General features: G+C 54.1%; 1 protein-coding gene across 1 annotated transcript; it reads left to right on the forward strand.

The window, feature by feature from the left end:
• Window positions 1–7,636: 7,636 nt before the first annotated feature.
• Window positions 7,637–21,829, forward strand: LOC112577674 (leukocyte immunoglobulin-like receptor subfamily A member 6). Its single transcript, XM_044931108.2, has 13 exons — window positions 7,637–7,640; window positions 8,081–8,121; window positions 13,505–13,588; window positions 13,706–13,778; window positions 15,824–16,108; window positions 16,241–16,543; window positions 16,756–17,067; window positions 17,277–17,579; window positions 18,206–18,259; window positions 18,822–18,944; window positions 19,099–19,215; window positions 19,651–19,701; window positions 20,572–21,829. Exons 1-12 carry the CDS (start codon window positions 7,637–7,639, stop codon window positions 19,674–19,676), a joined length of 1,725 nt encoding a protein of 574 aa, XP_044787043.1. The 3' UTR covers window positions 19,677–19,701; window positions 20,572–21,829.
• The last annotated feature ends 806 nt before the right edge of the window (window positions 21,830–22,635 follow it).

Raw genomic sequence — 22,635 nt, forward strand, 5'->3', positions numbered from 1 at the left:
GTGGACTGCAGCACGCCAGGCCTCCCTGTCCATCACCAATTCCCGGGGCTTACTCAAACTCATGTTCATCGAGTCGGTGATGCCATCCAACCATTTCATCCCCTGTCACCCCCTTCTCCTCCTGCCTTCAATCTTTCCCAGCATCAGGGACTTTTCCAGTGAGTCAGCTGTTTGCATCAGGTGGTCAAAGTATTGGAGCTTCAGCATCAGTGAGAATTCTGATACAATCCCAGGACGTCTTCCTCCAGATCCTGCCTCTTAGCTAAACTGCTCGCCTCCTATGAGAAACAGAATATAATAGTCTCTGACCATCTGCTTCCCATTAAGCAGACACCATTGTTACTGCCATTTCACAGAAAAGCAAAGTGAGCCTCAGGGAGGCATAACGATGTTCCCAAGGACACAGAGTGAGCGAGAGGCAGATCTAAGTTTTGAAACCTGCTTTGGTGTGAGCCCAGTCTGTTATCTTTGGGCCATACCTAGATACCTGGTATGCTGACCCTGGTCTGGTAGAAGACAGTTCTGAGGGGGTAGAGGAAAACGAACATCATATGACCCCCTGGCTGCTCCAGCGCGGCGCCAGCACCACGAGCTTCAGCATTGTACTCCTCATCGGGGTGCATGGATCATGAACGGAATTTGAGTCACTGTCAACTACTACGACCCTCCTGGTGTTTGTCCAGTTTACCCGCATGCTCTGGTTGGATGTTTTGTTTAACTCCTGCGTGGAGACCACACAAGAGGACCATGGATGGGGCTCAGCTGATGAAAATTGGCCCACCGAGACAGCAGGAAATGGTGGAGGCTGCCTTGCCTTCATAGACTCTGACCGTGGTGCTGAAACCAGACTCAACCGTCGAATCCCGGTCAGCACCGCGGGCAGCAGCCGCAGAGCCTGCCTCCCTGGGGTTGGGTCCTGGCGGGTCAGGGAGGGTGTCCAGATACAGTTAGGGATGTATGGGGGCCACCCAGAGGAGGCGCCAGAACTGTTCAGGAGGGAGGGGAGCTCAAAAACGCAGGACATGAGGATCAGACTGACCACATAGTACTGCCATCAGAAGACAACTCGGACTCCCTGCTGTTCCCGTGGATAAGAATCCTCCTGCCAATGCAGGGGACATGGGCTCGGTCCCTGGCCCCGGGGGACATTCTACATGCCCCGGAGCAAATAAAGCCTGTACGCTGAGCCCTCGCGCCCTAGAGCTTGTGCTCCACAAGAGAAGCCGCTGCAGTGAGAAGCCCACGCAATGCAATGAAGAGCAGCCCCCACCTCCACGCCTGGCTCAGCTCCCTGAGTCTGGTCTCACCTGTATATCATGGGGCCTGGACGCTGAGCCCCAGCATCGGTGGTGGGGGGGCGCACAGATCCGACCCTGCTGGGCTGCTGGGAATGGGCTTCCGGAGATGGGGGAGACAGACCTTCAGTGGAACCTGTGTCTTGTCCCCCAGACAAGGGTCAGAATGTGTGGCTCCTCCAGGCCGAGTGCCCCCCCTCCGTGGTGAGGTCCACCCTTCACCGGGCAAGTCACAAGGACCAGGGCTGGATGGTGCTTCAGGGCACCTTTGGGGGGAGGCCGTGCCTGTCCTGTGTGTGGTCAGCCCCCAGGGTGTCCTGGAGTCGGGGTCCATCCAGCACACTCTGATCCCCCACCCCCAGAGGAGGTCACCACCAAAGGAGGTCACCATGAAAAGTCTGGGCAGTGATGTGGGGCACAGCTCCGGGAGCTGCAGAGGGTGTGACCCAAGCACGATGGAGCAGGGGGCTCCACCTTGTCTGGCCCCGGCCCCCTTTTCTCAGGAATTTCGGGGTGTTGTCCGGGGTTGAGTGAAGGCCGTGCGTGGCCCGTGGTCAGATGCTCAGGATGGAGAGGCGCCAGGCTGAGTAGAACAGACCCTGGGCAGCCCCCACACAGCACCAGTCCTTCTCCTGTCCCCCCACCATCACAGGAGCCCCTGGAGGCGTCAGCTCCCCCACCACTCAGTGCTGCTCCTCGGCTGGTGAGTAGCTGATCCTCACCTGGAGGGGTGTCTGGGAGGCGGCCTGTGCTGGAATGGGGGCACAGCCCTCTCCCGGGCTTGGCTCAGGGACTGTGAGAGCGCAGCACGGGGCTGGCAGGCGCAGGGCACCGGGGTGTCTCTGACACTCATAAGGATCCTGGGAACAGCACCCACCTGGCTAGATGACCCTGCACCAGGCGCCTGATGGCAGTAATGCCAGGACAGCCCATCGTGGGCGGCACTTCCCAGACCTTCTCAGAGCCTCCGTCCCTTTTCCTATGCAGAAAGGAGCTTACAGGTTCTTGTCCAAAAGGGCAAGGATTGGAAGGGAGGAACCAGCCCAGGGCCACCAGACTGGACCCCAGACTCGGGGGTTTGGCCGCAGCTCTGCACCGCCCCCTTGAGGTCAGGGTCACTGCGGGCCCGGCTCCGCGCTGAGAAAGGGACGAGGCCGCTGGCACACTAGGAGAGGGAAGGGACCGCTGATGGTTATGCCTGGGCAGCCTAGAAGGGAAGTCACTCTTGCAAAAGCCTAAAGCAGACGTTGAATGGGTTTCCCTGTGGAATCATTCCTTTCTGGAAAGTCATCGAGTCAATTCTGCTGCAGGCAAGAACTAGAGTCCTGAGACCCGCCATCAACTTCTGGGAGTTTCAGTATCCATGTGGTCCCTCCCACAGTCAACCAGCTCCTTGGAGAGAAGGTGTAGCACCTGTTTCCAGAGACCCAGCTTTGGTGCTTGGCTGTTTCCAGAGACCCAGTTATGTTCTTACAGTTGCTCAGCTGATTTCAGACATGTTCTGTGAATCCTCCACTACCCCCAGAGATGCGTTTTCACTGTCTTCTCAGCTGACTCTGCAAACCTTCCTAGAGTGCGGGTGGTGATCTTGAATCTGGGCTGCACTCATGTAGCTGATAGCTGATACCCAGTTTTCTGGATCACACTTCACCTTGTTCATCAGTCAATGTTCTCACAGGTTCAAAAGCATCAGCCCCGCATGTGGCGCTGGGTACACAGGTTCTAGGTCCCAGTCTCTGCTCCACCGTCCCCCAAAACTCAGTGAGGGAAACAAGACAAAAACAAGACAATCAGTGTTTTCTGACCCAAGAGTGTGTCTGAGGGGACTTGTGTCTGGGTGAAGGCTCAGAGCTGCCCCACCTGCATACAGCTCCCATCCCTTCACAAGCACACAGCCATGCATGCACAAATGCACTCATATGTACCCAAACACACCTGCACAGTGTAAAGTGTATACATGCCTACATACCCCCTGAATGCACGTATACACACAGAGACATATATGCACACACTGTACACACACATACACTCATGCAGACACCCACATGCGTGGGCACGGTGGGCTGGCCAAGGGAGTTGGTGAGGCCATGACTGCACAGGGAGGGCCCCTCAGGCTTTAGGTCCACCCCGAGGAACCGGCAGGCTCCCATCTCCCACCCCACCCCAGTTCATTCCCACTGGACGCCATGCATTCCCCAAACAGGAGAGGGCCCAGCAGCTGTAGGACACTGTCCTTGACCTGACCTTCACCCCTCACCGGGCTAATGCCTGTCAGGTTTGGGATTGGAGGCCATTCATCCCAACAAGCATACAACTGCTGCTGTAACAAATTACCACTCACATGGCAGCACCAAACAACGCAGCTTATTTCCCTACAGTTCAGGAAGTCAGAAGTCTGAGATCAGTTACACGAGGCTGAAATCCGGGGTGGGCAGGGCTGTGTTCCTTCTGGAGGCTCCACAGGAGGCTCCATTCCTTTACCTTTTGCAGCGTCTGGGGGCCATCCGCACTCCTTGGCTCATGGCCCCTTCCTCCATCTTCGGATCCTCCGACTAGGACTCCTGCTTCTGTGGTCACGTCTCATTTCACTCTCTGACCCGCCTGCTTCTCTGGTGATTACATTGAGTCTACCTAGAATATCCAAGCTCATTTCCCCTTCTCAAGAGCCTTAACTCAGTCACACTTGCAAAGACCCCTTTTGCACCTAAGGTAACATAGCAGCTGGTTCCTGTCTACCTGAGTGGGTGTCCATCCGCAGCACCACCTCCATTTGTGGGCTCCTCTGGGCTTGAATGCCTCACTCTAAATTCTACACGTCTCCTTGCAGGGATGTTTCCTTCTGTTTCCACTAGCTTGTGAAATAATGAATTCTTGAGAGTCTATTTCCTGTGTCCTAGAACCTCTGTGTAAGAGGAGGTCCGGTAGGAAGCAGTGGAGACTAGAAACACCCCCACCGTGTGACCCCAGGTGCCCATAGGGACAGGTGGCCCCTGTGTGACAGGACTATGGCTGCCCACAGCACCGTGGCCTCCCTTCCTGGGCGCCCAGCGAGATGGTCTCCCAGCCTCCTTGCAGTTACGTGTGTCCTGGGATGACGTTCACAGTGAGCAGGATGCACGGAGCTGCTTCCAGGCCTGGCCCCAAACCCTCCCTCACAAGATCCTCACTGTTGGTCATTCTGCTGGTGGATGCAGATGCCCTGGGCGACCTTGGCAGCACACTGAGAGTGGTGCCTGGCTGCCAGGATGACAGTGGAGTAGAGCTCCCTGTACCTCTTGTATTAGTCCTGTTTCAGGTTTCTGTAAAGTTGATGCTTTAACATGTGTGATACATGTACAGTAAAAATGAATTGAAAATGGAGTTGGGAAGCTCCGAGGCAGAGCTCTTTCACCATTGCTCTCTGCTGCAGCTTACCTTACATTGCTGGGTAGAAGGATGGTTACTTTACAATCCAGCAGAAAAATGATGATTTTTTTCTTCTTGTCCAGCAACAGCCACCAATGAGAAGCAGTCACAGTACAGCCAATGAAAAATAGGCCAGCCCAGTCTATGAGAAGCAGTTCAGCCAATGGGAAACAGCCACAGCCCAGCCAATGAGAAACAGGGAATTTCAGCCTGTGAGACACAGCGACAGTCCAGCCAATGAAAAACATGGAATTTCAGACTATGAGACACAGAGACTGTCCAGCCAATGAGACACAGCCACAGTCCAGCCAATGAGAAACAGCCACAGCCTAGCCAATGAGAAACAGGGAATTTCAGCCTATGAGATACAGTGACTGTCCAGCCAATGAGACACAGCCACAGTCCAGCCAATGAGAAACAGCCACAGATGAGCTAATAAGAAACAGCCATCGCAGCCCAGCCAATGAAAAAGAGGGAAATTCCAGCCAATGAGACATGGTGAATGTCCCACCATTGAGAAACATCCACAGTTCAGTTCAGTTGCTCAGTGTAGCCCACTCTTTGTGACCCCATGGACCGCAGCACACCAGGCCTCCCTGTCCATCACCAACTCTAACAGCTTGCTCAAAACTCATGTCCATCCAGTCGGTAATGCCATCCAACCATCTCATCCTCTGTTGTCACCTTCTCCCGCCTTCAATCTTTCCCAGCAACAGGGTCTTTTCAAATGAGGCAGTTCTTCGCAGCAGTTGGCCAAAGTATTGGAGTTTCAGCTTTAGCATCAGTCCTTTCAATGAACATTCAGGACTGATTTCCTTTAGGATGGACTGGTTGGATCTCTTTGCAGTCCAGGGGACTCTCAAGAGTCTTCTCCAACACCACAGTGCAAAAGCATAAATTCTTCAGCACTCAGCTTTCTTTATAGTCTCACATTTATACATGACTACTGGAAAAACCATAGTTTTGACTAGACAGACCTTTGTTAGCAAAATAATGTCTCTGCTTTTGATATGCTGTCTAACTTAGTCATAACTTTTCTTCCAAGGAGCAAGTGTCTTTTAATTTCATGGCTGCAGTCACCATCTACAGTGATTTTGGAGCCCCCAAAATAAAGTCTCTCACTGTTTCCATTGTTTCCCCATCTATTTGCCATGATGTGATGGGACCAGATGCCATGATCTTGGTTTTTTGAATGTTGTTTTAAGCCATTTTTTTTCACTCTCTACTTGCACCAAGAGGCTCTTTAGTTCTTCGCTTTCTGCCATAAGGGTGGTGTCGTCTGCATATCTGAGGTTATTGATATTTCTCCCAGCAATCTTGATTCCAGCTTGTGCTTCATCTGCATATAAGTTAAATAAGCAGGGTCACAATATACAGACTTGAAGGACTCCTTTCCCAATTTAGAAACAGCCACAGCCCAGGCAATAAGAAACAGTGAAAATTCAGCTAATAAGAAATAGCCACAGATGAGCCAATCAGAAGCAGCAAAATTTTAGCCAATGAGAAACAGCCACAGTCCAGCCAATGAGATACAGCCACAGACCAGCCAGTGAGAAAGCCACAGATTAGCCAATCAGAAACAGCAAAATTTTAGCCAGTGAGAAACAGCCACAGTCCAGCCAATGAAATATAGCCACAGATGAGCAGATCAGAAACAGCAAAATTTTAGCCAGTGAGAAACAGCCACAGTCCAGCCAATGAGATACATCCACAGACCAGCCAGTCAGAAACAGCCACAGCTGAGCCAATCAGAAACACTGAAATTTTAACCAATCAGCAACAGCCACAGTCCAGCCATTCCAGCCAATGAGAAATCATCCCACCTGCACAGCTTGCTTTTCTCTAACAGATTTGCATTTAAAGCACATCCCTTCAAGCATCCTCATTTTTCTGTATAAAGTAACATTCCTCTCCATTGCTCTCTGGACTTGACGCTGGTTTGCCACAGTTTGAATGTCCTGAATTGCAATTCCTCGGCCGTTCCTAAATAAACTCATTTTGCCTGAAAAATAACTGGACCTTTAATTTTAGGGTTCAAACTGGACACACCTTTTCCTGGATGAGCCAATAATATGTCTGAGTCACTTGCTCTGGCCTCCTGCCTCCCTCTTCCTCCCCCGCCCCCTACCCCCTACCCGCTTCTTAGCAGGAATCCTCTTCCTGGTGCTCTTATCAAACTGTTGTTGTTTAGTTGCAAAGTAGTGTTAGACTCTTTTGCAGCTCCATGGGCTGTAGCCCGCCAGGTTCCTTTGTCCATGGGATTTCCCCGGCAGAAATACTGGAGTGACTTGACATTGTCTTCTCCAGGGGACCTTGCCAGCCCAAGAATTGAACCCGAGTCTCCTGCATTGGCAGAGAGATTCTTTACCACCAAGCCAAGCAATTATCCAACACAAACCAGTCGATCCAGAGTCTACACCCCCATCACCTCTTTTACGGGTCTCCACAGTCTCGGCCACTATCCACCTGCCCTTGACACTCCGGGGCCAGGTACAGGCCAACAAGGGACACCTTCTCCACCCCACAACCCGCTGAAATCATTAAACCAGCCAATCCCAAGCTGCTTACCTTTTTTTGTCCATTCTTTCTTGTGGCAACCACAATAAAGGCTCTTGCCCACATTCCCCTCTCACTCCATCTCCTTTCTGTCTCTGGAGCTTTGTCTTGTGACCTTGGTGGGTGGCATCCATGCCCCCTCCTCCTGGGAACTGTGAGTTGCAAAATACCTTTTCAACAGCCAGGCGTCTCCTGATGGCTCCCTCACTATCCTTCACATTTTAAAAATACACAGCATTTTAAATCACCACAGTGCTGAGCTGGAATCAGCTTCACCTGTTTACTGAGGGAGGAACTAACTCCTATCAAGAGGCCTTAGACTTTGGGGGTCTATTGGCTGTAATAATTACACAGCTGAAACACACATTCCCACCGTGAGAATGGGTAAGGGGTGACCTGGCCTTGGGTGTGCAGAAAGCAGACCCCCGTCTCTGCCTGAGTCAGAGCTTCGTCTTCCGTTCCCTGTGCACGATGTCAGTCCGCCCAGCGCTCTCTGAATTCCACACCAGGGAGACCTCATACCTTTCTCCCTGACCCCTAGCCCCACCCACACCCACACCACCATCACAGACAGCTGGATGGACCTCACTTCCGTGTTACAGGACCAGATCCCCTCCTTCCTCTCCAGGGTCTCTGTATTCTTTCTTAACGACAATTGTCTTCTTGACATTGTCTTCTCCAGGGGACCTTGCCAGCCCAAGAATTGAACCCGAGTCTCCTGCATTGGCAGAGAGATTCTTTACCACCAAGCCAAGCAATTATCCAACACAAACCAGTCGATCCAGAGTCTACACCCCCATCACCTCTTTTACGGGTCTCCACAGTCTCGGCCACTACCCACCTGCCCTTGACACTCCAGGGCCAGGTACAGGCCAACAAGGGAAGGCCAACACCTTCTCCACCCCACAACCCGCTGAAATCATTAAACCAGCCAATCCCAAGCTGCTTACCTTTTTCAGGTCCAGCCACAGATTCAGGCCCAGCCACAATTGCCCACTTGATTACTTCACGTCACTGCTGAAGTTACAGGGCTTCTAAATGAGGCCACTCCACGCTGTCTCAACAAAGAAACACTTGGGGTCCGCACGACCACGGCCCCGGAGTGCCGCCAAGGATGTAGGGTCACTGGGAACCTCTCGCCAGGAGAATTCCGATCCCACGCGTGGTCACTGTCCTGCTTACTGTGCAGTCAGACCTGAGGTTCCCACTCAGTGAAAATGGGAACGTTACCCCCAAATCCTGCTAGGGCACAGCAGAGTTCAGTTCCCAATTTTTGTGTCTTTTATTATTTTTAATAGAAACATAAATAATCCAGCCTACCAATGCAGGAGGCTCAAGAGACTCCCGTTGGATCCCTGGGCGGGAAAGATCCCCTGGAGGAGAGCATGGCAACCCACTCTGGTATTCTTGCCTGGAAAACTCCACAGAAAGAGGAGCTTGGAGGATATTGTCCATGGGGTTGCAGAGTCAGACATGAATGAGCAGACACAAGAAACCAGCATGCCTGTTGCAGATCTGGTATTTTTAAGTGTTCTTATACATCTGAAGCATATTTTAATAATTCATCCTAGATTCAGCCAGCTCCTACAATGGCTGTTTTAGTTCTGTGCAAACATTGGCACATTTAACCCTGGTAGGAACCCTCCATAGAATGTCCTACTCTCTTCTCCCATTTTCTGCAAGAACTGAGGGACTGAAACATTAGATAACTTGCCCAAGGTCGGCCAGCTCTGAGTGACAGGGCCACAGACCCATGTGGACACCTGACGCCCTGCCCTGACCTCAGGGCGGGCTGTATCTCGCCAGCTGGGAGGTTTCTGTCCTGGCTCAGAGGAGGGTGCCCAGCCCCCAGCTCATTATTAGTACTGATCTTTCATTTCTTATTCACACTCGCGGTTAGTTCCTGCAGAGACCTGCGTCCTAACTCGGTGGTCTTCACCTTCGTTTCCTCCGGTTTCATTCTTGTGCTCAGTTTCCCTGTTTCACTCTCTCTCTGCCTCTCTCTGTGTTCCTCTCTGTCTATGTCTTATTTTCCCACCATTACCGTATTACTCAGGACTCTCCAGGATGGACAGGTCATCACACAGTTGTATGGGGATTTCTGAGAGGAGGCCATCATGGGAACAGACTCTCGGGGTTCAGGAGGTGGAGAGTCCGCCCCAGGACCTGCTGCAGACCCAGGAGAGTGGCTGACAGTGTCAGTGTGGGTGTGTGACAGCGTCAGTGTGCGTGTGTGACAGTCAGTGTGGGTGTGAAGGCCGAGACCGGGAGGGCGGCGGTGTCAGGCCCGGCCTGGGGCTGGGGAGTCAGGAACCAGGGGCTCTGAGTCTGAGGGCTGGAGATGCTGGACGTCCCAGCGCAAGAAGAGGCAGGGAATTCACCCCCTGGCCCTTCTTGGTCTGTGGGGGCCCCAGGGAATGGGGTGGAGCTGCCCAAATTGTGAGGGTGGACCCCTTCTCTCAGCAACTAAACCCAGCTCATGTCTTCCAGAGTCTCCTTCGCAGACATGCCTAACACAGTCCAGTACTCTTGCCTGGAAAATCCCATGGACGGAGGAGATTGGTAGGCTGCAGTCCATGGGGTTGCTACGAGTTGCACACGACTGAGAGACTTCACTTCAAGGCTCCTTAGCCCAGGCAGGTTGACACATAAATTAACGATCACAGTTAGAATGGTGCATTTCCCCTAAAACCTGGCCTGACCCTGACCCCAGGCAGACAGGCGGACAGATGGGCGCTTAGCAGAGGGAAGTGTGGAGGGCTGGCATTCCTGGAGATGTTCCTGAATATTCTATGCTTATGGATTGGAAAATTAATATTGTTGAAATGACTATATTACCCAAGGCAATCTGCAGATTCAATGCAATCCCTATTGAAATACCAACGGGATTTTTCACAAATGAGATGAACAATTCTGACATTTCTATGGAAACACAAAAGACCCCTAATGGCAAAAAAAAAAAAAATCCCAATAACAGAAAGAAGAATAATGCTGGCGGGATTATACACTCTGATTTCAAACTATACTACAAAGCTACAGTGATTGGATCAGTGTGGTAGTGGCACAAAAAGGTGCCTCAGCACAAATCACTGTGGGGGACAAAAATGTGCACTTTTGGGGAATGTAAACCGGGGCGGCCACTGCAGGAAACAGCACGGAGGTTCCGCAAAATATTAAAAATAGAGCTGCCACGTGATCCAGTCAAGGCCCATTCTGGTATTTACCCAAAGAAAACAAAAACACCAATTCACAAGGTTATAGGCATGGCGATGCTCGATGCATCATTATTTCCAACAGTCAGGATATGAAACAGCTAACTGAGCACTCAGCAGACGAATGGACACAGGAGATGTGGTGTGCGTCTGAGTCTCTTGCACTCGTTTTCTACCTATATAGTCCTTGTTTTCTATGACCGGCATTTCTCTGGTGGCTCGGCTGGTAGAGAACCAGCCGGGAATGTGGGAGACCTGGTTTGATCCCAGGATTGGGAAGATTCCCTGGAGAAGGGAACAGCTACCCACTTCAGCATTCTGGCCTGGAGAATTCCATGGACTGTATAGTCCATGGGGTCGCAGTCGCACATGACTGAGTGACTAAGCACAAACTCCTGTCAACTTCATGTTATTCCATCAGGAGGAGCACAGACAGGTTCTCTCACCTTTTCTATGACCGAGTAATAATCTTTGATACGTGTGTGTGTGTGTGTGTGTATCTTGGCATTTGTAACAACATTTGTGGACCTAGAGGGCATTATGCTAAGTGAAATAAGTCAGATAGAGAAAAACAAATTACTGTATGATCTCATATATGGAATCTAGAATACAAAACAAAGAAAACAGTCTGAGAGAGACTCATAGAAACAGAGCGAATGGGTGGTTGCAGGAAGGAAGGGAGACTGGAGGGGCAAACCAATGAAGGGGACAAACGTCCAGTTATAAATAAGTCACAAGCATGTAACTACAGCCTGAGGAATATGGTCAGTAACATTGTAATAAATCTGTGTGGGAATGGATGGTTAACCAGACTTACTGTGGTCATCATTTCAGAACATATGCAAATGTAGAATCCTTATGAGGTGGACCTGAAACTAACATAACATTGCACATCAGATATATTTCAATAAGATAAGAGAAATGAGGAGACTTCCTGGTGGTCCAGTGGTTACAGCTCTGTGCTCCCACTTCCAAGGGGAGAGCTTTGGCTCTCTGGTTGGAGAACTAAGATCCCCACATGCCGTGTGGCCAAAAAAAAGCGAACCTCCACTAGAATAGGAATATTCACAATAAACACATCTGACAAAAAAAGTCACATGCCTAATAAGAATGAGAAAGCATCCTGTTATTTAGTAAAAAAAAAAAATAATAATAATAATAAAGTTAGTTAGCCCCAATTTTTAAATGAGAAAATGATTCAAATAGACATTTCACAAAAATAAAATTAATATCCAAATGGCCAAGGACAGATGGAAAATTTCGCAAGTTCATCAGTTACCAGAGACATGTTAAGTAAAACCACAAAGGTAACACCACCCCTCACAGGGGGGCAAAAATAAGAAAGTGGGAAAGCGGAGGGGCGGGTAAGGATGTGGGGCAACCAGAATGCTCAGACTGAACTGATGCCATCACTTCGAAACATATTCATAAGTACCTACTAGAACTGAATAAACGCACAGCACAACACATGGCAATTACACCCCGAGGTTTATTCCAACAGAAATGCACATCACTGGACATGAATTAAGACATTCAAAGCAACACTTTCCATCCTAACGTAAACTGGAAGCTAAGCAAATGCCTCTTTACACTGGGGGGATGTACGCATGGTGGTGATTCACACAGGAAAATACTCCACAGCACCCAGAGTGTTAGACAAATCTTAAAATATTCGGTTGAGCAGAGGAAGCCACACACACACACACACACACAAAGAGGCTGCAGAGAATATTCACCCTGAGATAAAGAACCAAAACACGCAATTTTAACCCATGCTGTTAGAAGTCAGCAAAGTCATTACCTTTGGAGATAAGTTACTGGAAAACGTGAGTGCTCAATTTGTGAAAACTCACCAAACTGTGCATTCAACATGTGCAATTGTTTGTGTATTATACTTCAATAAAAGTCCACACACACACACACACACACACACAGAAACACATCAGTGAAAAACTGCTGAAAAACCCAAAGACAAAACCTTAAAAGCAGGGAAAGACATATAATTTTCAAAGGAGCAACAAGAGGAGGTACAGTTTATCTGAACAGAAGTGATTAATGCCATATTTAATGTGCTGAAAAAGCTAACTGCCAACCTAGAACTCAAGGAAACATCCATCCTTCAAAACTGGAAGTGAAATAAAGACATTTCCGTGGGCAGCGAGAAACCGTATCCATCACCAACAGAATGCCAGGTTTTCTCAGCCCAGACCACATCCTCTCCACTCCCTCTTCCCTAGTCCAGGGTTGGAACACAGCCCCTCAGATAGAACTAGGTTTCTGTTAATAGGAAGACTGAGCACCGGTGCTGTGTAGACCACCATCACCGTCTGGTGGAGTTCCTCCCGGGAGAAGCGGCTGTTCCCTGGCCTCAGGGACAGAGGACAAGGGATTCCACGACGGAGCTCCTGTCCTGCAGGCTCCGTGTGCACACATGCCTCCCACCCCCAAGCCCTGTTCTCATTTCAGCTCCCAGCTGAGGTCCCCACCGGGTCCCAAGCCCAGGGCCAGGTCCCAAGGTCTGTCTCCCCATCACTCAGCTCTGGGATTTTGTGTGTGCTCACCAGCCAGCCCTTCCTCCCCCGGTTCCAGCACTGCCTGGGGAAAGGGGCAGAGAACCCATGTGATAAGATATTTTTAATGCGCTTGACACCTCCTGGGAATGTAACATATATTGCAATATTAAACACTCAGAGGAGGGTTTCAGAGTTTTCCATTTTCAATACGAGGAACCGTTGGCATAAAGTGATGCAACTTTTGCCCAAGAACTCAGTCGGGACTGACAGTCAAGTCGGTGTGCTGCACAAAGTGTGTTCTGCTCATGGGTGGAGAATGGGGCTCCCCCCTCAGGGTGCACCCGGAGAGGAGTTGAGCCTCATGGGAGCTCAGAGGGAGGAACAGCCTGGAGCCACCCCTGGGTCCCCTTGGGGGGAAGTGTGACGAGCGGGGAGGGCGCTCTTCCCCTTTGTGTGAGGCTGTTGGTTGGAAACCGCCCCATAAAGGCCCGGGGCACATCCCCTTCTCCCGTGCGGGCTGCAGGCTCCGTCCCTCAGCACCGACTCCAGGGAGCATCGGGACAGGGCTGAGCCATGGCGCCTGGGTCCTCCAACCTCCTGGGCCTGGGTGAGCCTGGGGGTGTTGGGACGGATTCCAGGGGCAGAGGGGCTCCACTCAGCCCTGACTCCAGCCCAGGAGACGCCGGAATCCTGGGGGGCAACGTGGTTCCCCCTCCATCCCCAGGGCTGTGCCCTCAGCTTTGGCCCAGACCCAAGTGACGGGAAAGGTTCGGTCCTGGACACGGCCTGGGTGTGGGGTGAGTGCAGACTGAGCCGGGCTGGCCTGGAGGAGAGGGTCGGGTTGTCTGAGATTACTTCAGAGTGAGGAGAGGGCTTGCACTCAGACGTAATGTTGTGGGGGGCGGTGTTGGGAAATGATGGAAAGACACCTGGCCACCCCACGGCTCCTCGAGGGCCTTGGGACTGCAGCCCGTGAGGAAACCGCGAGGCGGGCATCTTCTCACTAGAGCTTCTCTTCCAGCGCTCTGTCTGGCCCAGAGGGCCCGCACCCAGCAGGGTGAGTCTCCCCCAAACCCCCGCCTCCCCAAGACGGACCTCGATGAGAGCGGAGCCGACCCGGGGGCCTAGGGGCCCTGGCTTATACCCCGAGCTGCTAACAGCCCCAGGGCGGGACCCTGGCCCGGGTCTCCCTTGTCCCTCCTCTGCCCTCGATGGCCCCGCAGGGACGACCCGACCCTCAGGACCGGGCTGAGCCCGCCAGCTCGCGCCCCCCGCCCCAGCCCCGCAGCCCCGTGCAAACAGCGCTCGCTGAGGACCAGCCCGGCCGTCTCCTCCAGCCTCCTCCTCCAGCCTCCCCTGCCCACCCACCCCCCCGCCCCGCACCTCCCCGCACCCCCGCCCCGCCTTGAGGATGGCCGCTCACTGGTTTTTCTTTCCCTTTCTGAATCTCGCCGCCCAACCCGGCCCTCCCCACGGTGACTTCTCCGCCCTGCCCCTCAGCCCGGGGACCGTCCTCCACGTGCGCTCTTAGCTCAGGAACCCCCTCCCTCCACCCCCGGGGGGGCAGCTCGGCCTGGGCAGGCGCCGGGGTGTTTCCCGTATTTGTGGAGCCAGAGGCACATGGAGGCCTCAGTAAACGGATGGACAGATGGATGGGAACTAGATGAGGTGGAAAGAAAGAGGGAGGGGTGGGTGAATGAGTGAGTGAGGAGCGCACTCTGCCGGCCCCTGCCTGTAGGGACTTCCCTAACTGAGGCCAACTTCCTGCTTCAGGGCTGCAAGTCCTCCCAGATCCCCCAAACCCCCACCGCGCCCCTGCCTAGTTGAGACACGTGGGGTTTCCAGAAGCCTCAGTGACAAGGACATGGAAATACACTGGGATGGAGGAAGAGAATACTGAGAAAACCCAGGGATGGTCCCTGCAGGCTCACCCTGGACACAGTGACCCTCACCCGCCAGGGAATGTGGGACCAGACCTGTACTCCAACTCCTCCACAAACACACACACACTCATGCATATACACACACACACATATACACACATACCTGCCCACATACACACACACCCACACACATACACACACATATATACCTGCACACACACACATACACCCCACACACACCCGCATACGCACACACATATATACACCCCCACACACACACCTGCACATACACCTACCCCCCAACACAATCTTTCCCAGCACAGGCAGTGGCCCGTCCCTTCAGACCCAGCGCAGGTCACTCCCACCCACTCAGAGCCCTGCTTTGCTCGTCCCAGGAATGAGCCGGGCATCCCCCGCTGTGTCCCCCTGCCCCTCTCTGGAGTGGCCGTGGGCAGGGAGGGAGCCGCCCCCAGCTGCTCTGTCACCTCCCATGTCATCCTAAGCAAGATGTGACCGAGTCTCAGGGTCCTTATGTCAGTGGGGAGACTAACCGCAGTGGCGGGAAGTCACCTGCCCCTGGGACGGGCGGGGGGTGGGGCTGTCCACTGCGGGGGTGACGGGAGCATTCCCAAACTGGATGCGGGTGAGGGCTGTGCAACTTTGCAAGCTTCCAACAAGTAAAAGAAGCGAGAGAGTGAATTGCATTGTGTGCTGATCACTGCTGCTACGGCTGCTAAGTCGCTTCAGGCATGTCCGACTCTGTGTGACCCCATAGATCACAGCCCACCAGGCTCCCCCGTCCCTGGGACTTTCCAGGCAAGAGTACTTGAGTGGGGTGCCATTGCCTTCTCTGGATTCTCCACTAAAATGCGAAAATTATGCTGTGTGGTGATTCCACTAAAATGAGAGCCAGGGCCTGGGGGGGACGCCTGGTGAGCCCGCCTCTGATTTCCTTCCAGGGACCCTCCGCAAACCCACCATCTGGGCTGAGCCAGGCTCTGTGGTTCCCTTGGGGACCCCTGTGCCCATCTGGTGTCAGGGGATCCTGGAGGCACAGGTGTTCCATCTGGATAAAGAGGGAACCTCAGTCCCCTGGGACAGACAGAAACGCCCGGGGCCTGGGGACAAGGCCCAGCTGGCCATCCCACAGAGGACCGAGCAGCACGCAGGGAGCTCTCAGTGCTACTTCAGAACCCCCACTGGCTGGTCAGAGCCCAGTGACCGCCTGGAGCTGGTGGTGACAGGTGAGGGACTCTCGGGGGCCTCGGGCTCTGCACTCGGGAGGGGTCTGCTCTCAGGGGGTGTCCCTCTCACAGCCCAGCCCTGGGTGGGGGAGATGGGAGCCCCACGGATTCAGCTGCCTCCTTCTCTCCTAGGATCCTACAGCAAACCCAGCTTCTTTGCCCTGCCGAGCCCTGTGGTGACCTCGGGAAGGAACGTGATCCTCCAGTGTGGCTTCCTTCGGGGATTGAACAGATTCTTTCTGACCAAGGAAGGAGAAGATGAGTCCTCTTGGACCGTGGATGGAGAGCGACACCCTGACGGGCAGATACAGGCCCTGTTCCCCGTGGGCCCCGTGACCCCCGGGCACAGGTGGACGTTCAGATGCTACGGCTTTTACAGGGACACCCCCAGGGTGTGGTTGGCCCCCAGCAACACCCTGGAGCTCCTGGTCCCAGGTGAGGAATCCCGTCCTGACCCCATACATTTGTGCAGACAACGTACCGGGGTCTCTGCTCCCAGGGGATCCCCTGTGAGAGGGTGGGGAGAGGAGCATGGGGCTCACAGGACAGACACACAGACTGAGACACGGCGAGGCCTGGGGCCGGGCTGGGAGAGGGGTATCCATGGGGGAAGCGGTCCCTACAACCCAGCGCGTGTCTCTCCCCAGGGCTGTCTGGGAAGCCCTCCCTCCTGACCCCGCAGGGCCCTGTCGTCACCTCTGGACAGAACCTGACCCTCCAGTGTCGCTCTGACGTTGGCTACACCAGATTCGCTCTGTCCAAGGTGGGGGGACAGGACCTCCCTCAGCGCCCTGCCCGGAGGCCCCAGGTGGGGCTCGCTCAGGCCGACTTCCTCCTGGGCCCAGTGGGCACCGTCCACGGGGGCGGGTACAGATGCTACGGTGGACACGGCCTCTCCTCCGAGTGGTCGGCGCCCAGTGAGCCCCTGGAGCTGCTGGTGGTAGGAGAGGACCCAGCGGGTCAGTCGGGGACCAGACTCTGCACAGGCCCCACGGGGAGCCCCAGGGGTGATGCTGGGACCAGGGGGAGGGGTCCCAGGGAGGGACAGAGAGACGGGGTGGGGACGTGGAGAGACTCGGAGAAACAGAGACAGCGTGGAGGGCCAGGGAGGCCCGCAGAGTCTCACTCAGAACCAGGCCCGGTGCCCACACCCCCTTCCTCTCTGCAGGACGGCTCAGACACAGACCTTCCCTCTCGGTGCAGCCAGGCCCCTCAGTGGCCCCGGGGGAGACCGTCACCCTGCTGTGTCAGTCAGGAAACAGGACGGACACTTTCCTTCTGTCCAAGGAGGGGGCAGCCCATCGTCCCCTGCGTCTGCGCTCCCAGGACCAAGACGGGTGGTACCAGGCCGAGTTCTCCTTGAGCCATGTGACCTCAGCCCACGGGGGCACCTACAGGTGCTACCGCTCACTCAGCACAGACCCCTACCTGCTGTCACAGCCCAGTGAGCCCCTGGCGCTCGTGGTCTCAGGTGAGGCTCAGTGGTCAGCTCTGAAGGAGCCCCTCCTTTCTAGGGTGGGAGTTGGGGGGCTCCACAGAGTCAAGGAGGGTCACACAGACGGGGACCCAGGCTTCAGAGGGACGGAGGGAAATGCTCCCCCCATGCCCTTTCCCACATCCTGTCACCGGACTTCTCGGGGGTGGGGGAAGGAGGCAGAGAGCCAGGGGCAGCCGCGGGGCAGTTTCAGAGATGCGCTGAGCAGAGTGGGTTCCAGGTAGCTGCAGCCCCTCCGCAGCCACAGGGGTCATCCAGAATCCTCTGGGGACCCCAGCCCCTGACAGGGGCTAAATGTAACAGCTCCTGAAACAACGGGGTCTCTGTAAAGTGAGTGGACAACTGGCCCCAGGCCTGTCCCTGGGTCCTTGGCTGATCTGATTGAACTCTGCTTCCAGTCTCAGCACACCTGGTGTCCTGGGGGCAGTGCTGGAAGTTGGGCAGAGAAGCGGGGCAATTGCAGCCTCCAGGGGCTCTGAGGCTGATGGGTGAAGGGTGGGGGTCATGGAGCAGGAGATGCTGGGGCCCAGCCTCATGGGGGGAGCAGCAGGGCTGAGGAGGGGAGAAGCCGCCCCACCCTCAACCCTTTTCTGATTCCTCAGGAGGTTCAGAGGATCAGCCCGCCCCTCAGTGGAGTCAGGAACAGCAGAGTAAGAGTGAGTCTTTTGGGGAGGTGGTGGCAGGTCCGGGGCGGAGCAGGGCTGAATATGCCGCCGGTTCAGGCACCTCTGGAGACACTGATGTGCACTCCCTCACCGTCACCACCCCCACCCCGTGCGGGCCTCAGCTTCTTCCAGTGTAAAAGGAGAGACCCGTGCCCCAGATCTTAGATTTCCTCAGTTCTGACCTGGGTGTGACCCTGCATCGGGCGAGGAGCACAGGGAGCCCCCGAGGAGGTGACTGTGGGGGCCTGTCCCCTCCACTGCAGCGTGTGGGGAGGGAGGGGAGGACCCAGAGGCCCCTCCACGAAGCCCACCCCTCCCCCCACCCCCTCTGAGGTGGGGGAGGGGAGGGGGCAAGGGAGGACCCTCAGCTCCAGGTGAGATCCTCAGACAGCCCCTTGCAGGTGAGGGGCCCCCAGAGTAGGAAGCTGGTGTCCTCCTGGGGGCCAGCTCAGGAGGAGCTGAGGGTGCCCATGGCCCTGGTTCCAGTCCCAGCTCTGCCACCTCCAGGCTGGGTCACCAGGGCCCGTGAGTGATCTCCCTCTCTGTGCCTCAGGCTCCTCGTCTGTAAAACAGGTGGGATGGGCTGGAGATGGATGCACAGACGCCAGCACAAGTCTGCACACGGCCCTGGTTCCAGTCCCGGCTCTGCCCCGTCCAGGCTGGGTCACCAGGGCCCGTGAGTGATCTCCCTCTCTGGCCCTCAGTTTCCTTGTCTGTAAACGAGTGGGATGGGCTGGATGTGGATGCACAGACCCCAGCACGACTCTGCACACAGCAGGTGCCCAGTTAAAGGGCACCCCTGGCTCACTCAGGCATCTCTGGTGCCCCAGGACTCACGTGGTTCCTGAGTGTCCTCATCGGGGTCTTGGTGACCTTCGTCCTGCTGCTCCTCGTCCTCCTCTTCCTCTTCCTCCTACACCAGGGTCAGGAAAGACGCAGGAAGTCAGGTGAGTAGGGGACAGGGTGACCAGGGCCTCTGGAGGCTAGGGTCTTCAGGCTCCACTCAAAGGGAAACCTAACAGATGGGAAGGTCAGCTTAGAAAACATTGTCCAGAGACTCGAAAACTCAGACAGGAAACACCCACTGTCAGCTCACACGCACTAATTTAAGCCATTTCCCTCCTTTTCAATGTCATGAACACGAAACACGCACCACGAGCCCAGGCTGCCTTCTCTCCTCCTGAATCCCACATGGAGGGCGGGGGTCACCACATCCCCGGGGCCAAGCCTCTGTCCCTCTGAGGCTCTCGGAACCCCGCCCAGTGGTGCCCTTGCTGAGAAGGGTGGGGGACCACACAGCACCTGCCCCCGGGGTGTAGGGTGGGGGCCCCAGCCCTGAGGCTCTCAGAACCCCGCCCAGCGGTCCCCCTGCTCTGCTGCAGATGCTGCCGTGAGCGACGCACACTGAGGTGGGGCTGCAGCTGGACCATCGGGTGAGACCACAGACCTCCTGTTGCCAAACTCAGCCCAGCACACGTGCCGCTGTGCTCACACCCCAGCTCCAGCCGCGCCCACCCCACCCCTCCTTCCCAGCTCCCTGGGTCCTGCTGTGACCCCACCCTCCCCTTGCCCTGGGATGGGCCTTGTCCTCTGGCTGACCTTCTGGTGTGGGCGTGCAGCCCCAGGTCTCATGAGGATGCATACATCAGTGGATGGCCTACATGCCCCAGGCCCCCTCCTTCACCCCCCAGCAAAGGGCGCAGGAGAGCGGGCGCCACCCCCCAGGCTCTGCAGGTACGGCAGGCACTCACCTCGCGGTGAGAGGGGCCCCTCGTCAACAAGCTGGCGGAGTCTCAGAATGCAAGGTGCCGACGAGGAAAGTAAATCAAGAGACGGGACTGGGCACACGGGGCAGGCACACTCGGTAGGAAGGTCCTGAGGCAGGAGGGACGGCTGTGTGCCGGGCCAGATGAGCAAGAGGTCTGGGCTCAGACAGAAACCAGGGCCGCACAAAGCACCCCGAGGCTCCCGGGCATCAGGAGGCCCCTGGAGTTTCCATCAGGAGGGTGAGCTGACCTGGCCCGAGGTTTCAAACCTCTTCTTGGCACAGTGGGGAGCTGGCTGGAGGAGGGTGGCGGACCCAGGAGGCGCCTGTCCTGCCTCACTGTCTCCCTCTAGCACAACAGGCCCCCAGGAGGGGACGGGCGCCCTGTGAGCCCCTGAGATCACGAAGGCAGGAGGCGCCCCACCCGCCCCGTCCTCCCAGTCGGGGGGATTCGGGAAGGATGGACAGACGCAGAGCAGATGGGTCCCTCCTCTCCGGGCCCCCAGGCACCCCATCTCACACACCTTCCCCCCTGTAGGCTGCCACATCTGAAGCCCCCCAGGACATGGCCTATGCCCAGCTGAACCACTCGACCCTCAGAAGGGGGACAGCCGCACCCCCCAGCCCCCTGGAGGGGGAGCCCCCAGCGGACCCCAGTGAGCACGTGGCTCTCGCCATTCACTAGCCCAGGAAGGACCTGACCCCAGGCTCCAGAGATGAGATCTCAGGGACCCCAGGAGGCACGGGAGCTGCCAGCAGTGGGCACAACCTAACGACCAGCAGTCAGTACCTGGGCTCCTAACAGACCACCAGGAGCCCCTGGGACCCTTTCGGGTCAACTGGTTGTACCCTCAAAGATAACCAATATCCTGACATTCATGAAGTAATGCAACAGACTTGTCTAAAATCAGTGTGTGGATGAAAAGAAAACTGGCTCCAAGCTCCACTCCCTCCTGGAAGCTGAAGGGGACAGTCTCACTGAGTTTCTTGGAATAATGGAACTTATTAAGCTGGTGGGAATCAGGCTCCCTGTTGGCTAAGGGTTCTGCCCAGCTTCCAGCAGCTGTCCCAGTCCTTGCCTTGTGGATCCTCGCTTCATCTTTGAAGCCCAAATGGAAGATGAGACTTGCTGCCTCTCTCTGAATGCATCGGCTGCTCCCCTCTCCCACTGCTGAGGACGTGGGTAACTCTTTGGACCCCTCTAGCTAATTTAGGATCATGCCCCCTTCTCCTCTCAGTCGCAGCTGCATGATCCTTCTTGCCATGTGAGGTAACATGCCCCAGGCTTGGGGGATAGGAAAGTAGGTATCTTTTTGGGGGGGTCTTTATTCTGCCCATCACACATTGTAAGTGCACGCACCATTCAATGGTTACTAGTAAACGTATACAGTTGTGCAACCACACAAACCAGTCGCAGAACACATTTCTCCGTCCCTCAAACTTTGCTTGCCTGTCTGCAGGTGTGCTCTGATCTCGGCCGTAGGTGGCCACTGATTTGCTTTTTGTGTTTATAAATTTGCTTTTTAGGATATTTCATATAAATAAGATTAAAAATATTTAGTCTTTTCATCCAGGCTGTTTTCCTAAATTTAGCATAATTTCTTTTGAATTTTTTTCCGTGTTTAGCATTGACCTATAGCTTCTTTTTTTCCTGTTGACTATATTCCAGGGATTGTATGTACTGTGTTCTGTTCATTCATTTACCAATTAATAAACACTTGAATTGCATCCAATTGTTGACTGTGATGAATAAGCTTGCAAAAAAATGTTCCACTATGTCTGTGCATGTACAAAGATAAATGTGTGCATTGAGAACCAAAACCAAAAGCAAACATAACAAACAGCAAGACAACACAGAAGCTGGAAACTGTTTTCAGTAAATGACAATGTAGACAATATGCATCAAGTGTATGAATTTAAAACGCCAATACGTGCAGGAAAAAGATGATGAATTTAGAAGATTTAGAACCATGAATGAATATATTACAAAAGCCTAAAAAAATCAGTGACCTCACCACTCACACCAACAATTTAGGAAGAGATAGTAAATTATTTCACTTGAAGGTAGAAGATGGGAATAATAATGCAGACAATCAAGAAGCAGAGAAAATCAATTAAGGCAAAAAAGCACATTCATTCTTGACAACAGTCATAAATCCTAACCACCGCAACCCAGGTAAAAAGAGAGAAACTATATTTTTTAATATCATGAACGAAATCACAGGCAGCAGAACAAATCCTACAGAATTTATTTGGTGACAGAACATGAAACATTTGATACCAACATCCAGAAAATGAAGAGGAAATGGAAATATTCAAGTGTACAATTTACTAAATGGACTTAAGATTAAATGGAATATTGATCACTTTATTCGTTGGCTCAGTGATCAAATGCCCATGATTGAACTATGTAGAATCTAAAAAAGTCAAAATGAGAGACAAGGAAGGTAGAGTGGTGGTTACTAGAGTTGGTGTGAGCGGAGGGGGAGATACTTTGGTCTAAGGGCAGAAACTTGTGGTTATAAGCTGAATAAGGTCTGGCATTCAGCATAAGGCAGGGTGATGATAGCTAGTAACACTGTATCACATTTCGAGTCTTGTG

The sequence above is a fragment of the Bubalus bubalis genome, chromosome 18 (genome assembly GCF_019923935.1).
Source record: "Bubalus bubalis isolate 160015118507 breed Murrah chromosome 18, NDDB_SH_1, whole genome shotgun sequence".
NCBI lineage: Eukaryota > Metazoa > Chordata > Mammalia > Artiodactyla > Bovidae > Bubalus > Bubalus bubalis.